Source organism: Drosophila simulans, chromosome 2R (genome assembly GCF_016746395.2).
Source record: "Drosophila simulans strain w501 chromosome 2R, Prin_Dsim_3.1, whole genome shotgun sequence".
NCBI classification, from domain to species: Eukaryota; Metazoa; Arthropoda; class Insecta; order Diptera; family Drosophilidae; genus Drosophila; species Drosophila simulans.
This window is the reverse complement of record NC_052521.2, coordinates 4,230,526-4,248,949: the sequence shown is the minus strand read 5'-3', so window position 1 is coordinate 4,248,949 and position 18,424 is coordinate 4,230,526. Positions and strand designations below refer to the sequence as shown.

Sequence of the window (18,424 nt, the reverse complement as noted above, 5' to 3'; positions counted from 1 at the left end):
CCACCCACTATCCAGCGCTGGCCAACCGACAAACCATCTAGCGCAGCTGTCAGCCAGTGTGGCCGCAAAATCGGCTCGGCACAGCCGGGAAATAAAGTCGCACATATTTTCAAATAAAGCTGCCGTTATCACAAATTGACAGCAAAGTATTGTGCGGCTGACTACTTTGTGCCAGCGGGGTCTGTGGGCTAGGGTTTGTTCCCAAAATGGCCAAATGGCTTTATGCGGTCAGGCAACGGGGCGGGTACGTAATGCGTGCGTAGGCGGCATGCGAAGGGGAGCGGCGACGAACGGAACGGGACGCGACTTCCGCTTCCGGTTACACACACACACACACACGCACACATAGCTTGAAAGTGCCCTGCGGTCGGCTGTCACTGCGATGATTGCGCTGCGCACACAAACACAAACGGCTTTGGAAAACTAATAACCCGTCCCGAAGCGCTTTATTTAACAATATTAAACAGCCAATCTGCCGCTGGCAATTTCCGCATTCGCACTGCTTTTGCGAAGCCTGTCACATCGGCCAGGGATATTCAAACACGTTTTGAATGCCGATCGAAAAGCATACACTCAAAATTCCAAAAACCACAAGCCCAGCGCCCAAGCGCCATCAATTGTTCCCAGCCGACATCCAGCTCCGATCGGGTACCAATAACCTCGTTCCGGACCCACTAACATGGACGGAGGAGGGGACAACCAGCTAGCGGTGCGGTCCTTGGCCAGGCTGCGCGAAGCCTTCTCCCACTACGCTGGTCCACCCAGGGCCATGCTGCAGGGACCCGATCCTGGCCAAGGAGACGCCCTTGCCCTGCAGATGGCCATAGAAGCCTTCATCTTTGAATTCGAAGAGGATTCCGGCTTCGAGTCCGGCAGCGAAGACGACTAGCATGACCCCAAAGAGTGAAGTGATACTTCAGTGAATAGCACCCATGTATAAGCCATCATAAGACGAATATATGTATCTAATGTTGCACCCAACGTGGGCTACACGAATTCCTACAGTATGCACTTGTCGTTATGTTCTAAAGATTTCTTCATGAGTAGCTATTGTTGTACCGTAGAAATATCCCATCATAATGGGCAGGACCAATTAGCCCGCCTCATGGACAATGATGCACGGCATTAATTAACCCGCAGTCTTACCTTTCGCAAATAGGATTACGCCCACTGAAATGAAATAGAGCCGTGTTTCGAAATGCCTTAGTTGGGTTTCGGTTTATTCATGTCGATTTGATTTCAATTTGATTTCAAACACAAATTCCATTTAAACACACGGATGCCGGTGCATCTGTATCTGTGTGCGAGTTGCAGATTAGTAGAGAGTTGTAGTTACATTTATTTTACACATACATAAATACGCATATTTGTATACATTTTTAATACGCTCGTTCAAGATGAATTTTTCTATTTTTCCTCGAATTTACCATACGCTCTCTTGTGGAACATCAATAATAAATATTTACGTTTGTCTGCATCGGTATATTCGCATGTACGTATATTTTGCATTTTGATTCCATGGTTCACATGCCCATCATACGAGTCCGGTTATAAAAAACTCGCTCGAATGTATTTTGATTTGCCTTAAAATCGAAATTGTTTTCTACTTTTCAAGTATTTTTTATATATTCCGCCTAATTTAACCCCTTTCGAATAAATCAATGGTTATCACGCCTAAACTTGCTTTGAAATAAATGCTGCCTTGTCGCCGGAAACCAAAACAAATGGATTTTCGGTAATCTTCGCAAATTTTGAATTCACTGAACTGTACGAGAGTTCGAGGTTCTAAGTTTATATTAAATACAGTGGGGATTATTCCTTAAAATGTTATAGCTACTCGATATGGTGTCTTCCTTGCCAACTTTGTCTTTGTTTAAACAATGTCCATACACTGCTGCTAACATCAATTTTCGATTCATAGATTACGTATGGCTTAATTTCCAAAGAAGCGCGAAACAATAACATGCATGCAAATGAGGAGTACGTTGTTTGCTTTTAATATCAAAATTAAAATATTACACACGTTGTTCATTATTTGTCATTGTTCAGTTTTTTTCGTTTAGATTTAGTTGCCTATATTTGTATAAGTTACTCGTTTCGCTTGGGGCTCTCCGTTGATAAATACACTGAAAACTCTACACGGTTTCCTCTCAGTCGGGAAATAATCTAAGTAATCAACTGATCCCACCGAACTCGCTACGCACAGGTATAGGTTTAGATATTAGATTTAGATATAGAGTAGATACTCGTATATGCTTGTATATACTATATACTTCTGTTTGGTACATCTATAAATTCTTTACGATTGCTACTGCTGTATACATTAATGGATTCTTGTTGCGGAGAGAGATGAATTCGGATTCTTATAAAATGCATAAACATTCAGCTTAAAGTCTAGACTGTGAGCCAACTGCGATTTCCTTCCTATTCGTTCCCCTCTCTCCCCTCTGGTCGGCTTGGATCGATACTATATAGTTTGGTACGAATATAATATATGTCTGCTGATAGGTTTCGTTTTAGAGAGTGCTCGGGGCACTCGTGATAGGGAGGGCTTTACACTGAAATCCATACAATTCATATTGAGTTGAGTTAGTTGAGACCGTGACATGCAATTCGAGAGTGAGTTCTGTAGTGCAGTTGTTGTGAGTGTGATGCGAATCGATTCGATTCGATTCGATTCCATTCGTTCGCTTCTATTCCGTTGGCTGGCTGCAGTTGTGGCTTTCGGTTTCAAAATTTAAATCACGCTTCGATCTATTCAAAAAGTCCCACAGCTCATGCCGCAGGGGCGTGCCACCTGCTACCTGCTACCTGCCACCTGCCACCTGGCGTTTGGACCACGCCCCGCCCGCCGTTGCAGCAACTTACAGCACAAACCCGTAACCTCAGTAACCAGTCGCATCGAACAGATCCGGAAGAACCAGTGGTGGGCAATTGTGCGGACTGCAGGTGACGCTCGGCATCTCGTCGGGAGTCACGGCATCCGTGCAGATGCACTGCAGGCAGTTGCCCGTGTCCTGCGGCAGAATGTCGCCAATTTTATACAGTTTGCCTGGAACGAGGAGCGTTTGATTTGCAGTTTAAATGGGATTAGAAGTGAGCAATTGTGATGCGCAGCAATGAAATACGGGAAAGTTGTTTTCATTACTCAGACTCACGTCGGAATGTTTACCCGGCAATCGAATGATTATACTGCTTATTGTATCAGAGACTTTTGTGTGGCTTGGTCTTCTCTTACTGAATTTAGCAAAATATTTGCAAAGGATTAAATAATATTTTAAAAAGGCTTACTCAGCTGATGCAGTTCTTATCAAAACGCAAAGGACTTGACAATACGATTTAAGTCTGGCAAAGCCTTTGTCGCAATGAAAAAGTTCAGTATTATAAACTCAAACAGATGGAAGCAATCTGACCAAATAGCAGCTTGACCGCAAATGCCCGAGGATCTTTATTTCTCTGTGCTGCGATAATCCCCTTGGACCGCCACCTCCCTCGACTTGCTTGCTTACCCAAAACATTGCACATACGCCCTGGTGCCAGCGGCGCAGTTGTTATAATCGTTGTCAGGGTGTACGGCGGAACAACGGGGCTCTGCTGAGGCTGATCCTGATTGCTGCTGCTCCTGGTGCTGCTGCTGATGCTGCTGATGGTGCTGGCTGCCAGTGGGTTCATTGTTGTCCCTGCTGCTCCAACCTGGCTGCTACTGCTGTTGCCATTGTCGTTAGCGCCTGACGTTCTGTTGCCATTTGCAATTAAATCCGTTTGGCGACGGGGATGCACATCAACTGCAGTTAGTGTAATGTCAATATTGACAACGCTCCCATTGAATTCGCTGCTGTAATCGTTGTACGAGCTGCGAAAGAAGACGGCGTCGTTGCCATTGTCTTTGCCGATGCCACCCATGCCACCGATGCCCCCGATGCCGCCGATGCTCCTGTCACTCTTGTTGGCCGTGCCAACATCATCGATTATTGTCGATGCCGGCGTTTCCCGCTCCAGGCTGTCGTCCATGGAGTTTGTGTTGTCAGCATTCAGCTCGGTGGATGTCAGCCAGCGGTGGAAGGCGTCGTCTTGCTCCGCGTCTGGTCCACGGCGATCGGGTTGCATCTGTCCAAGCTGGTCGGGAATAAAGCACAGACTGTTAATTCGACTTGACTGCATGGTAAATAATAAACCAGCTCGAGCATGAAAAACCCCATTACGACAAGCATTTCGGGCTCACTGGGCACACCACCGAAGGCGTAGAGTTCAAGCTTCTCGTCCGGGCAGCCAATGAAGTGGCAGTTTCCCCCAGACTAATTGGGGAAGACCTTATCCCGAAAAGCTACTTTTGGGAACCGAGTCCTAAAATACCCTGAGCTTCTGACAAACGGAAGATAATAGTTTTAGTCTGTAAGACCTTGGCTTCATCTCGCTTCCCTAGTTCAACTTAAAATTAGAAAAATTACCAAACAAAAGAGGAAGTCTCTTGAAGATTCCTCACGACTATCATTCGCACAATAACAGTATCACTCAGAAAGAGCAAACATTGTCCCTCAACTTTTAATCTAACAGGAAGTTCTGGCATTTATTTCCAATGCTTACGTTTGGAGATGGATATGTTTTGCGCAACTTTTCCAACACAATGCCCGACCAAAGTGAGGACCCTACTCAACCTCCCAACTCACATCTGTGGCTGCAACTGTGGCCCCGGACTTCTCCATTCCAGAGAGCGTGCTTGTCACCATTTCATTTGTGCCTGTCGCCGTTGTCGTCGTCGTCGTCCTTCCCGTTGTCGCCGTTGTCGTTGTCGTTTTCGTTTTCGATGTCTTTGTCGTTGTCGCAGCCGTGGATGTGGATGCCACGTTGCTCGTCATCAACGCCCTGGCCGAGCTGCTGCTAGTTGGAGTTGGCCATTGTGTGGCAGCTGCCCTGGGCTGCTTTGTAGGCGGCTCTGGCAGAATATCGCTGTCGGTTTCCGCCTCATCAGAGTTTTTATCAGCGGCCAAGTCTCCGTTGGGTGCAACGCCGCCCTCTGCTGTGCCTCCAGCACGCGATTCGGGCTCAGATGCGGATTCAGATGCCCTTTGTCGCGCCAACGCCTCTTGCTGCACCATCTGCTGCTGCTGCAGTTGCTGTTGCTGCTGCTGCTGCAGCAAGCGCTGTTTTTCGTGCAGCAAGTGCTGCTGGTGGTGCTGGTGCTGGTGGTGCTCGTGCTCCTCCGTCTTGTAGTCGTAGTAGAGCAGGGCTGGCAAGTTCTCGGGGAAGTTGAGGATTTTGCTGGACGAGTGCGGCTGTTGGTGTGGGTGGTGGCTGTGCTGGGGGTGCGGCGACGGGGGTGGGGGAGTTGGCAGGGGCGTCGAAGCTGCCTGCTGATAATGCGTTGCCTTTGCTGCGTGATTAACACCCAAAGCTGCCACATTCTGTTGCTGCTGTTGCTGTTGCTGATGCTGTTGCTGATGTTGCTGCTGCGGTATTTTGAGCTGCTGCTGCTGCTGCTCGTGTTTGTGTTGCTTGATTATATTGTAGTTGCCAGCACCGCTCTTGTCGCTTTTGTGTTTTTGCTGCATCTGGAGCTGCTGCTTTATGGCGGACTTTTTATAATCCGACTGCTGCTGCTGCTGCTGCTTCTCCCGCTGGCTGTGGTAAACTTCGTAGTCATTAAAATTCTTTTGATTCTTGCGATGCTTATGCCGCTTGCCAACTTTCCTCGCCGCTTTATGCACTTTTGTTGACTTTCCCGTTGTGCTCTCGTGGCGATATGGATCTGAATAGTCACCATCGCCATCGCCATTGCCATTGCCGTCGCCGTCGTCCTCGACACCAAGTCCAAGTCCTGTGCTGTCCCCCGCCGTCCTCGCCTTGTTTACATTGGCCTTATCTGCGAGAAAAAGGCAAAAGTTTCTCGTTATATTATGCATGCCGGAAAAAGCCGACGCAGAACCAACCGCACTTCTCCCACCAGCAGAAGATCTCGCCGTCCATGCAGAGACACACCTCGCAGGCATCCAGGCGCGGAACCTGGAAAGGGATATAGCAAATAACTTAGATGTTTCTCCTCCGACAAGTTCGGCCAGCAGGTGCTCCTGCGGCTTATATATAGATATGTACACGGAACATGTGGGAACATGTGCACCCACAACCAGACAATCAATCACAACGCCAGCCGATTTGATGGCCGAGATACAATGAATGGGCGAGCAAAGCACACATCTCGGCTGGAGGAGCAGGGAGTCTGCTCTGGGTCTGGCATTCATATCATCACATGTGCGGTAACGAGCCACAAATTCAAATTATGCAATCTCTTTGTTCAATTACCAGGAACGCTCGTCCGATTATGGTTATTCAAATGACCACAGAAGCAGAGTTCCACTGCAGCCTCCCGCCCACAAAAACGGATGTCTGAAGGAAATTCACTGACAAAACTAATGTTGAGCCAAAAGAAGATGACACAGTCGAAAAATCTTAGTACTTGTTAAATTATACAGCTCTAGCAAACATTTTTGCTACCTATTTAGACCCAAAGATGGTGCAGGAACTTCTCTAGCTGCTTCCGAGTTGCACAGAAACCAAAAATGTACGGCTAAGCATTGTTTTAATTCATTTAACTCGTATTTAAGCCAGTGAGCAGTACTTTACTGACTAAATAGTGTAAGAACGAGTTGAAATATTGCCCCTGGCGCCATCCTACCTTCTGTCCGTGCGTGTACTTGTGCCCGTTGGTGAAGCACGCCGCTGCCCTGCTGTGCGGCTCCAGGTCGTCCTGGACAGAGGATACCGCATCCAAGTGGGACCCAGCTCCAGTCCCCCGAGCTGCCGCGGAGTCGCCATCCAGGGCGTTGTCCTGGCCGTCGCTCAGCCCCTGCCGCTGCAGCTCCGCATCGCTGAGCATCTGCTGCGAGAGCAGACGGGCGTCGTACTTGGCCTGGGACTGCGCCGTGTCCAGGTCGTAGTTGAAGTCCTCGTGCTCATCTACATACTCAAAGGGCAAAGCTGCGAAAGGGCGAGAACAAATGCAAAATAATCCCGTGCTGGTTTGGCTTTTCTCATGTGAACAGAGTCAGAAAAAATCGAAATTATATTTACTGTAGGGTGGACCCGCATAACATATTCCCAAGTTTAGCAGCATATGATGTTTTGTTTATTAGGCAATATTTGGGTTTTACCGCTGCTGATTACAGCTTAAATATGAGCAAGCTGAATAACAAACGTGTGATAATGCGAACATTAAACTAATTAACATTTTTGACTTTATTAAATTGGGGTAAATCCGCTGCACTTTATTATTATTCGGCAGAACAAAACATTTTGAATAGGATTTTAGTTAGCTGAGCAGAAAAAAATACATTATGAATTATATGCATTTATAAATCGCTTGCAAAATATTTTAAAATAAACTATGATAAAAGGTTAATCCTGATGCAATGGAAAAATTCCTCCGCATATCTCAGTTCACCTGAGGCTTTTCATTAGTTTATTCAAAATGCTTGATGAACAAGAATGATAACTCTCTATTAATTAAAAACCAAAGAAAATCTATATGGGCCCATTATTATTGTTATAAAAACAAACAGATTAGTAAAATCCATACTTTAAGTGCTTGGCATTTTTATTTGTCCATTATCGCCCCGACAACAAAAAATAATTAATAAGCGCGTTTGTGTAAGCAAAGCACTAATTTTATTCCGAAGCTCTAGCTACTTATACAAATATTTATTCCGACGACTTGCCTGACCGGCCACCGATAGATAAAGTGTAAAGATTCTCAGAATTGACTGGGCTGTTCAGTCTAAGTTGGGATTTGAAGGTTCCAAGATGCGTTCAGCTACCGTGCTACTTGTGGCAATCGCCGTTCTCCTAGTTTCGGGATACGAAGCTGCCGTTGCCCGGGGCGTCTTCAAGGATCCAGCCCATCCTGGAAAGTGTGTTATCGAGGGTTTGGTTCTCGAAAAAGGTCAGAGTGCACGCCACCCACAGAGGTGTGAGCGAATCATATGCGGAGAAAATAGTGAGGCGGAGGTACACACGTAAGTTTGCTCTTCATAACTCTATATATAATGTATATAATATATACGAATTTACTTTAGTTGTGGTGCCTATGGACTTCCTCCCGGGAAAAAGTTTGGAAAGTACGTTACCCCAAACGCAGATTACCCTGATTGCTGTAATCGTGAGATTATCAACCAGTAACCACGTTTTTAAGTAAACGAAATTGAGCTCGAATCAATAAAAACATTATAAGCCAAGACAAATAAATAAAATTACTAATTGTGAATATTAAAAACACCATTCAATAATAACTTGTGCACGAATTTGTCTTAATAGCTTAAGTTAAAAATGTCTAAAATAGGTATTTATCTCAATATGATTCCACATTTCATTGCAGCTGAATTTCAAATCGAAAAAAAAATGTTGAATGTAGTCAAATAAAAAAAAAAATAATTTTTGAGTTTTTGGACAAGGTCATTTCCCATCTCAAGAAAAAACAAAGAAAAGCGGATCAACAGTTCAAGACAGTTTCCCTTTGAATAGTCACAAATATCTAATCAAGGTCTGAAAGTTTTTACGGATTCTTCGGAATACACCAAACTATAAAACAAGTAAAAGAAAGTAACGAGGAAAAGCTCTTGCTGATTAAAAATAAATACATATAGTCCATTACAGAAAATTCATAATTTAGTTAGTAAGCTTAGCTTTATTTTAATGTCACTTAAAAGAAGGGAACGCATTGTCCACGGTGGATGAAAGCAACAAAGTATTTAAATGCATGTGATTTATAATAAGGATGGTACATGAAAATCAATGGTCTAGTCTTAAATATATAAAGTGATTAGACTTCAAGCTACGAAGTCCATCAAAACCGCAAAGATAAAAAACATTTTTAAGCCAAAGTGTTAAAGGAAAAGTTTTCAACGTGAAATCCCATAATCCTATAAAATGTTTTCTACTAAATGTCACTACGTGGCTATTTGTCACTACGTGGACATTCGTCACTACGTGGACTGCCTCCTCTATTATTGAGCCCTGTTAACAAAACTGAAATAGAGCAGGGAAACAGGCATCGCTGGTACACAACAATCGTGGTTTATAATTCGTTACTTAGTACGTAACAAGGTCCACCCTGCAGTAGGCACTCAGCACACAAAATCCGATCGCCAAGCTGTTGCCACCTTACAAATGAAATTTTGGCCAAATTCGCAGAGGCCATAAACGTTTGCTGGCATTTTATTATGCATATTTGATAAATTATCATAAAAATAAGAAGTGAAATAAATCACGGGCCACATAAAAGCCAGCGCTGTGTGTGCATATGTATGTTGTTTTATGGCAAACAGTTGTCATTAAATCAAAAGGCTGCACTCATTATGACATAAAAGCAGGGAAAGGCGAATGGAAAATGTGAAATGTGAAAGCGCAAAGCACTCATAAAAATGCAGAGTGAAACGCTTGCCGTAATTTATGTAATACAGATTTAATAAGGCTGTAAAACGGATTCTCCTTTTATTCCGTCTGCTCTCCATAATTCAAGCAAAGCAATCGGCGACAGAGAGCTGCTCAGTCCGAAGATTGAGGGGTTCCCAGACTCCCAGACGCCCCACTCACCCTTGGTCCGGCAGAGTAATCCCAGGATGGTGGCCAGCAGGAGGCAGGTCCTCAGGGAATTGCCGCTCGTCATGCTGTCGCTCCTTATAATCCCAAGAAGAATCTCACTTTCGGCGGATTTCACGGATGGCATTGCACTTTGCTTGCTGCACATTACTTGCACATTTTTGCTCTGACTGACTCTTTGCTTGGCTCCTTTGGCCCACACACACTGGCACACACTCCGAGCGATATACCGACACACCGGTACACCAATACACCGACACAGCAAGGATTCCGCACAGGACAACCTTCGCCGCTGTTTGTTCGCCGTTTTAGGTGGCTCCGATGTTTGTTTGCGCTCCTTCTTCGTTGGCTGGCTGTGTTTACGCTAGCACTTTATACCTTGGTAGCAACTGCTGTTTTTATCGCACTCGAGTTGTTTGTTATTTTTAGAATGCACACTTGTACCTTTTCATCTTGCCACTCGAGGGCGGAGGTGGAATGCTGCATTCACAATGCCGATGCTGCGCCTGCTAAATGTGGGCCCTCTTAAGTAGGCAACGATTTTCGCAGCCATGCCAATTTATGGAGGCTGAATGTAAATGGAACTCAACTACCGCCATTAGGCCCCGCTTATATTGAATTTATTTCACAGGCTCCTAATGACGCAACTGTGATTCACTTTCCCCGGCCTTCAGCCGTTCGGCTTTCGCCCTCCGCCCTCCGCCCTCCTCCTCCCAACTCCCCCACTTGGTACTCCTTTCGCCGGAGCTACGTGCCTGGTTAGTTGAGAAAGACCCAACAAGTGTTTCCTTCAGAAAGTTGCCTTACGTAATCTGCGAAAGGAAGCTGCGGCAGCTGCGATTGCCACGTTCTGTGGCGGCCGATTTCGAATGAAATTGAATCCCATTAACTAATCATAAAGAAGTGAATGCGGAGGAGGTCTTCCCCGATGGACGCCTACTCCCACTCCCGGTCCGAGTGCTCGTGCTCGTGTTTATCCAACGGCCGGGGTAACTGCACCGCCAATCCATTTAATCTGTGGCACTGGAGAGGCTTAGCTATCCAAATAGCACGAGCACTGGAGCGGGTAAGGGGGTTAGGTGGTCAGGGTGGTGAGGGGCGCCACCGGGAAATCGGGGAGCTGGGAACACGGTGGCTGGGAAAGCAAAGCAAAGCAAAGCCAAACGGAACGAAAGCATCCGCAGGAGGCTGGAGCGGAAATTCATTGCCAGTCCCGGCCACGTTTGAAGTGTGAGAAATTAGCGCCATGCCAGCGGCAATCCCAATCCCCACCCCATCCCGATCCCGATCCCAATCGCAACCAAGTCCGGATCCCAATCCGCACACCCACGTGACTGTCGCACACATTGATGGATGAAACAAAGCAGGCAAAGGTTGGCAGCCATAACTTCTAATAAAGGCGGTCCGAGTGCCGCGTGGCCGGGTGGTATTTAATTTACGTTTAATTTGCGACGATTTCCGTTCAACTTGATTGAGTTTCGACTGCACTGGCATGCCGTGATTTATTCGCAGGCGCCTTAAATGGCATTCGTTTTGTCTCCGCGGCTCACTTTCCGATGTTTGCGTTTGATTAAGAGAGGCGGAGAGAGGGTCTCTAATTACATTTTATGTTAATTGAATGCACTTCTCGCACCAAGACTCGCTTTAAATCGGCCACAAAGCGGCGTCGGTCCGTCACACACGGCGGCTACGCGATGACTGACTCCTTGGACCTGCGACACTCTGCGCTCAGCACTGCGACGCCACTGTTGCCGCGGATGCTGAGTCCTTTGTATTTATTGCATACAAGCACAGCAGCCGCCGACAACTCAATCTCCGCTCTCTCTCTCTCTCTCTCTATCTCCTCCGAGAGAGCGCTCTCCCCGCTTTTATGAATGAGTTGTGCGCAATAAACACAGCTGCGGCAGCAGCAGAACGCAACGATAACAGCGCCTGTTAACCGGCTGTTAGCCACCGGATTCATGCAAATTGCACCAAAGTGAATCAGCTACAGGCCGCTATCCGTTATTTTCGGTGGAAATTGCATTTTCCCCTTGGCGCCTTCGGGCCATTTGGGCTCGCACTTGGCACCTGAAAATGCATTGTCGCCACCGCCGGCAGTTGTCTTAATCACATTGCACGGGGGAAAACATATCACTGCAGATGAAAGTATCTTCTCAGTCAGTATCTTGTAATCACTACCAAGAATGACCTGCGCGAAGCAGCGATGTATGCATGTGGGTGCTCAATCTTGGGTTTTGCCAAAGGGGTAACTGATGAACTGATAAGTAGTATGATAGAAGCATACATAGTATATGAAATATTCTTCGAGTGCTCCTTCAAGCCGCAATTATCACCTCTCCACTTAAGAAAAATGATTTGAGTGCAAAAAAAGCTTTGATAGTGAAATACTTTTTAAAATTCTTAATCATACAACTTGATGCTTTTTATTGAAAAATGCTGGGATGGGCAAACTTGTGCAGGTTTCAAATTGTTTAAATCTCAATTGCTTTAATAAGCGTGCTATAGTGCATTGAACGATTCAATTTGTATTCAATTGTTTTCGCACATTATCATTTAATCGGCAAATGGCTGAACGATTATAATTTTAAAAGTGATACTTTAAACAAACAAGGATTTTGAGCATCCGTAGGGACGTGATGCTACGAAGTGGAGGAGCATAGTTACATTAGCATTGCGTTAAAGTGAAATATTTGGATATTTTTTCCGAGCGGGACATCCTTGGGGCAGGACATGTGGCGCACAGCACCACCACGGGCTAAAGTTCAGTCCAAGGCACCGGGAGCAAAGTGTAAATATGTAAATGACAGACGCCCACACACCCGTACACACCCACACACAGCCACACACACTTAAGGACGCAGGACCTGTCAGGACTGTGAGGCCGTTGAGTGACGGGCGATGTTTGCTGTGAAGCTTGTTAGACATTACAATGCGTGTTTGTGCCAGGATAACTGTCAACAGTTGCCGCTGAATTCGCAGCTTTTCTTATTTTTCAAGTTTGCTAATTTCTTTTGTACACTTTGAGCTGCCTAACAACGTCATGCATTAACACAATATAACAATGCCCGCCCAAATGGAGAGCTACTCCGCCGCTCCTTGAGTGTCCTTGGATTTTGTGCAACAGTTGGCGATGAATGCGCCAGATAAATAACGGCCCAGAAGTTGCCTCAGATGTTACAATCCATTCACTTCCGGTCATATGAGGGATGGCGATTGACCCAATCTAAGTGCTGAATATTTATGTGAATGCAAATCGTTATCCGTGCGAGAGCAATTTATGCAGAAAATATTTATATCGTTATGGCTAAACAATATTGCCAGCTGGCAGATGATGCCGATCCGATATGAATTTAATGTTTGCCAAAGCAATTATTTTGCTCCCCACAAATGCGCGCATTAATCGAAATCATAACCAGCAAAAAGCGCGTATGAGCAAATGTATTTAAATATTTAACTATGCATTATATGAATAACCATTTAATTAAGAGTTGTGGCCTACATATATTGTCTCTTCAACCGGTCATCCGTGCTAAAAGGGTTGCACATTAATAATTAATTATTTTAAAAAATCTTACTTTATACCTACTCACATACAAATACTGTGAAAATAATCTATGGAAATAGTTAAATCGCTTTAATTTATTTCCGATATTATATTTGCCGCAAATGTTAAAAACATATTGTTTTAAAATGTATTAACATTAAAAGCTTACAAATTTTCATTTTAATATACTATTTTTATACCTGAGAATGTCGCGTTGTTTTTATGGATATTGCGGAATTTCTTTTAGTGCCTTCATTACTCTTTTTTTTCTAGATTGTGCACCGACATAAATCTTTGCAAATCACGTGGAAATTTAATAAAACTGTCATCAGCCCTTTGCAGATTTAACAGTGAGCATTCTTTGTTTCGACCAAGGTTGCTTTCGAGCATCTTAGGCTAATCCTTTCATAAGCCGCAACAAAGCCTATTACAAAACTTGGGTCATAAATATTAGACGTATTGTTTTAAAATTTAGGCTTGGATGACTTGACCGGGCCATAAAAATGATGATGGCAGGACATGTGCTGCTGCCCCAAGGCAGATGTCTTAAGTTTATGCAAATTAAATCACAATTATAAATTCCAAGCCCGCTTCCGCCGCCTGAGTTGGCCCTGACCAGAACCAAGTGGCTATCCAGCCAGAGCCATCATCTTGGCCTAATCTCGTAGCGGGGCGGGGCGGTATGGCCTTGAGCTGACATTACGCTTGCAAAGCCATATGCCATATACTATATGCCAAATGTAAATATTTAATATGCTAAAACTCATTCGACACTCGAGTCTGCAGCTCTTTGACAGACGCTCCTCGGTGGCATTGTGGAATAATCTGTGGAATAAGCGAGTGTTTTTGGTGCGGATCCTCTGAAAACGAGGACTAAAAGCTCTGGTGCACTTCGTTGGCGGGATAATACCCTGCGAATTGGATATTTAATACGTTCTTGATTCTGGAAATATCTTAATGCCCTGTCATGGAAATACGAATTTCATTTTATAACAAATATGTGGATTATCGATAGCTGAACATTTGATTCGTGCTTTTCGTGCGCTTTATTTTGTGGCAAAGCCAGATTTACCTGTGTAAATTCCTGCTCCCAGCCTTCGACGGAGCTTGATGACCATTAAATTAAATTGATACTGCAATTGAAATCACCTTCCATTGCACATGTGCACATTTTCCATTGATTAAGCTGAAAAAGCTTAAAGACTAACCGATATATCGGAATTAAATTCGCTTCGAACGCACTCAGTGGGTGTGAAAATGCTTAAAAGTTTTTCCGTGTACCAAACAGAAGTTGGAAAGTGAACCCACACCCATCAGTGTGTGTACCTAGGTGCATAGTTGGCGAAACTAACAACAGTATGGAAATCAGTTAACACAAAAATAACGTAACGAACGAACTGGAGACTACTCCAACTTGGGCTCTTACTTAACGGCTCTTTTGGCTCCCTGTTTCGGGTTCCGTGTTTCAGATATAGTACTTGTGCCAGTGCTGCCCAGTTATTTTATTATTTATTTCATTAATTAGAACTAAATGTAGAGAACCTTATCAGGTAATATCAAAAACTAGAATGCTATCTTCGGTTACGCTAATTTGATGTTATATATCATTAAAAGGGGTCTCACATTATCAACAAAATGTTGAAAGCAGATGGGTAGAATGCGTCATTTACAATGAGTATTTGAAACGAGTTCCGTAGTATTCTGTGTTTCCCTTGGCAGCACTGGTCGGTGGCCTGGGGCCACTTCCTGTTTTCATAGCTGTTATCTGCGCCTTTTGTCTCTTGACCGAAAAGTTTGTCCTCCGCCGGCCAGCGGCCTGATTAAAGCAAAACTTAAATGCAAAACACTTCAAAATTGTCTGATTACGGACGCTGAAGATGAAATGCAATTGCGAGCCATTTCGTGCTGCACCTGTAATTATGGCGTAGCGAATGGAAAATGTGGAAGGCGCGGGCCTCGGCGTTCGCCATTGAAGTGTAACACAAAAGTATGAGGGATTGCTAAAAGCAATTTGAAAACAACAGAGTGAAAGCGCTTCCAGCTCCCAGCTCCCCGATCCCATCACCCATCTCCCAGCTCCCCGTGCTCAAGAATCGCAGAAGTTGGCGTTGCTATGGCAATTATGGGGCTGCAAGAGGTTGCAGCGCATCGAATGGATGAGTGGGGTACCACGACAGCCCTAAGGCTCAAGGATACACTCAGAAATTGTCATTGCTTAAAGAAAAGTTTTAGGTACACTTTAAATGCGTTTAAGAAGTTAAAGAATAGAACCAGTCAAGGAGGAAAGCTATAGTCGAGCGCACCGACTATCAGATACCCTTTGTTTAGCGAAATGGTCAAAAATGCATACATGGGAACTTATCTGCTGGCAAGACACTATTCATTACAGACTTCTAACTTTACTACTCGAGTATTTGCAGTTAAAATGCATTCCATTAGATATTATATCTAACATATCTATGTATATCTCTAATTGAACATTGAATGGAATGATTTGCATTAGAAAGCGATTATTAATACACCCCGCAACAATTAGGTAACAACAAATGACTTTTGCGAGTGTTGGCTGAAGTGGGTGGCAAGTGTGGGTGGGGATGGGGCTGCTATCTCAGTGGCATACTTAGCAGAGGACTCTGCATTATCCTGGAACTTTATCAAAGTGCACGGTGAGAGCTGCTCCGCACCTGCGGCTGCGACAACTTGTCAGCCAGCTACGGCTGTATCCCTGATCCTTTTAGCTGTTTCGACTGGCTTAGGCCCAAGTTGGCCGCAGGAAAGGCCCCAACAAGTTGTACGCAATAAAACACGTATGTGCCGCAATTAAAATCCGCACGGCGGGGAAAGAGCAAGGACCTTTTCACATATTAATGAAGGGCCATAAGTAAACATTGCCTTTGTAATTACCTTAGGCAAACACAATGGACTCGGTTTTATTTCGGGGCTGTTGACTTTGAATTAACAGAAACAACCAGCATGGACGGAAAGGACAAAAGCGTAGTGCAAACATAAGGTATTTGCATTCGGATAAATAAGAGTATTGTGGCCAAGGACTAAATATTAAAACAGTAACCGGTTATGTCGGAAGGTGCGCAGAGGGTGGGCTGTGCTGATCGGGCATTTCACTTTTTATTGCCAGTCGGGTTCCTTTTTATTGGTCGCCATAAAGAGAGTCCTTGCTGACATGTTCGTTCACGTCTAGCCGCTCTTTTATGGCGCATAAATCTGTTCGAACGACGCCGAATTCCTTTGCCGAAAATAGATATCCTGCACGACGACCGCTCCCTTTTTTTGATCCCTACAGCCTGCTAATTTCGGCAACAAATCTGCTAAGCCAGCTTATGGTCACACACAAAGTCGCAGGCACACACACACACGCACACACTCGTCTGAGTCCTGCAGGAATCCTGATTTGCACACATGTGTGCGTGTTCCAGGGATACACACGGCGCCCTTCGCGTTGGTTTTTATTGTGGCAGAATCTGAAATTGAAACGTAAATCTTTGTGGCATTGGCACAGTCGCAATTGATTTTTTATGGCCCGTTGCTGGCCTTATGAGCGATTTAATCACGAACCCAAGGATGTCCGGGTTAGAGATTAATTCGAGCTGAAGCCGTGCAACTGGTGGAATAATCGAATTGCGACCATCATTGTTCGCACAAATACGATTCGCTGGCATCCAGCAGTTTGTTTATGCTTTCGCCCACAGCGGGCACAATTTGTTTTAATTGCGAGCAAAACAACTGAATAATCACATTACATCGCCGGTGGCGTGGAGGGGATGAAGTGGGTGGCAGTGGGCGGCAGCGGGTGTCTGTGGGTGGCAGAGGGTGTCTGGTTGTTTACCAACTGCAGCTGATGCAGTTAAGCTCTGCGGAGTCGGCAGCTCGGACGCGTGCAGGCGGCTTAAAAAACGCGCGAACTGCGAGCATCATATGCCAACTTCGATAAGTTGCAGAGACGTAAATAAAGCGCAATGGGAGAAAGCCCGATGCGGAATTGTGTCAACAGCAATCGCCATCCCAATCCGCCAGTCACGAGTGCACTCGGCGCACTCCACGTACGGCCATAATCTTAAATTTAAATATATATAGCAGTGCGGCGCCTCCTCGAGTCCGCTCATAACGATGTGGCAATAGCTCTCCTCCTGATTAAAGACCAGTGGACTTGGACATACACACGTGTGTGCACATACGCTCGGCTTAAAGCACTGGATGCCTGGCAACGGCTGTCGCAAAGGATTCATATCGTTTCGTTTCGTTTCGTTTACTCTTGCTGCCTGCTAGCCCCAATATTACGCATACGACGGGTGGGACGGATGGACAGGATGGACGGGCTGCATGGTCTGGATCGGTGGATGGGTGGCGGGGTGGAGCGGGTGCGAAGTGTCAACCACTTGCAACTTTTGACGTTATATTTTTGTTGGTTTTCAATTAAAAAGTTTGCCTTATCCTGCTTTTGTTGCAGCACCCAACTGGCCTCCTCGGCTGCAGTTCGTCCCTTTGGCCGGATTTCATTGTTCGGATGCTTCTGACAGCCTTCTGACAGCCTGTATGCAACACATTTCAGCCAAATGGAAATCGCAGACAATTGCCATTGACGTGGGCAAACCATTTAGGTAAATAATTGCTTTGCCAGCTAAGTCCGGCATTTACAGCAATCAAACAATGGCCAGCAATTTCGCAGCTTCCGAACTGAATTAATATGTATGTAGGTTGCATGAAAATCACATGATATATGTATATGCCATAGCTGTGTTCGCACATAAATGTTTTAAGCCAAACGAGAGGCAAAGAACAACATAAAGTCTGGCGGAAATAAAAACGTTTAAAGTTTCCGACAATCTTCAAGTAAGAAGGCAACTTAACTACGGCAAGTGACTGAAGTGTACGAGTATACTTCAATGGCACATCCATTATTTGTTGAAAGGACTTACACACAATTTTTGCAACTTACTCTTCAACAACAATATGTTGAGTTGCCTTTTATTCTATATGCAAACTTGCAGTGAAATCCAAGTCTCTTTTATGATTCATGCAACTTTTAAAACGACACAAAAAAAGGAAATATGTATGATTAGTTGTATTCTTTCGCATTTTTAAAGTTGCCGGTTAGCTTATTTATTTTGAGAAATGTTTAAAATACTACGAAACTGATATAAAATTAAACTTTTAGATGAAAGTCGAGTCAGTGAACAAAACAAATCAGATCCTTGATTTGCAATTCACTGAGAATTCTTTGATGTTCCATACATTTGGCTTCGTTTTCTGATTTTAGGTGCTATATTTCCA

The 18,424-nt window shown here is 44.8% G+C and overlaps 3 protein-coding genes across 7 annotated transcripts; 2 read left to right on the top strand and 1 right to left on the bottom strand.

Moving 5' to 3' along the window:
- Positions 1-531: 531 nt before the first annotated feature.
- Positions 532-978, top strand: LOC27206145. The gene has a single exon (XM_016167420.3). It carries the CDS (start codon positions 680-682, stop codon positions 887-889), a length of 210 nt encoding a protein of 69 aa, XP_016026171.1. The 5' UTR covers positions 532-679; the 3' UTR covers positions 890-978.
- A 213-nt stretch (positions 979-1,191) lies between these two features.
- On the bottom strand, positions 1,192-11,344 carry LOC6733278 (uncharacterized protein DDB_G0290301). 5 transcript variants are annotated; one of them, XM_016167546.3, is made up of 7 exons: positions 11,191-11,344; positions 9,583-10,097; positions 6,671-6,972; positions 5,928-6,000; positions 4,668-5,860; positions 3,510-4,116; positions 1,192-3,052 (listed from the first exon to the last, which is right to left on the bottom strand). In XM_016167546.3, the coding sequence occupies exons 2-7, from the start codon at positions 9,734-9,736 to the stop codon at positions 2,886-2,888; spliced, it is 2,496 nt and encodes an 831-aa protein (XP_016026169.1). In that variant the 5' UTR covers positions 9,737-10,097; positions 11,191-11,344; the 3' UTR covers positions 1,192-2,885. The 5 variants fall into 5 exon arrangements, with proteins under 5 accessions (XP_016026169.1, XP_016026168.1, XP_016026167.1 ...); XM_016167545.2 differs by having other exon boundaries at positions 11,028-11,341; XM_016167544.3 differs by having other exon boundaries at positions 9,583-10,094; positions 11,028-11,341.
- On the top strand, positions 7,743-8,279 carry LOC27207511. The gene is made up of 2 exons (XM_016183191.3): positions 7,743-8,006; positions 8,067-8,279. Exons 1-2 carry the CDS (start codon positions 7,795-7,797, stop codon positions 8,167-8,169), a joined length of 315 nt encoding a protein of 104 aa, XP_016026170.1. The 5' UTR covers positions 7,743-7,794; the 3' UTR covers positions 8,170-8,279.
- Positions 11,345-18,424: the final 7,080 nt, after the last annotated feature.

Coding starts and splice junctions, on each gene's coding strand:
- LOC27207511 (XM_016183191.3), top strand. CDS start 7,795: ATGCGTTCAGCTACCGTGCTACTTGTGGCAATCGCCGTTCTCCTAGTT. Junction 8,007..8,066: donor AGTGAGGCGGAGGTACACAC/GTAAGTTTGCTC, acceptor AATTTACTTTAG/TTGTGGTGCCTATGGACTTC.
- LOC6733278 (XM_016167546.3), bottom strand. CDS start 9,736: ATGTGCAGCAAGCAAAGTGCAATGCCATCCGTGAAATCCGCCGAAAGT. Junction 6,001..6,670: donor AGTACACGCACGGACAGAAG/GTAGGATGGCGC, acceptor ATCCCTTTCCAG/GTTCCGCGCCTGGATGCCTG. Junction 3,053..3,509: donor GCGTATGTGCAATGTTTTGG/GTAAGCAAGCAA, acceptor TCCTCGTTCCAG/GCAAACTGTATAAAATTGGC.
- LOC27206145 (XM_016167420.3), top strand. CDS start 680: ATGGACGGAGGAGGGGACAACCAGCTAGCGGTGCGGTCCTTGGCCAGG.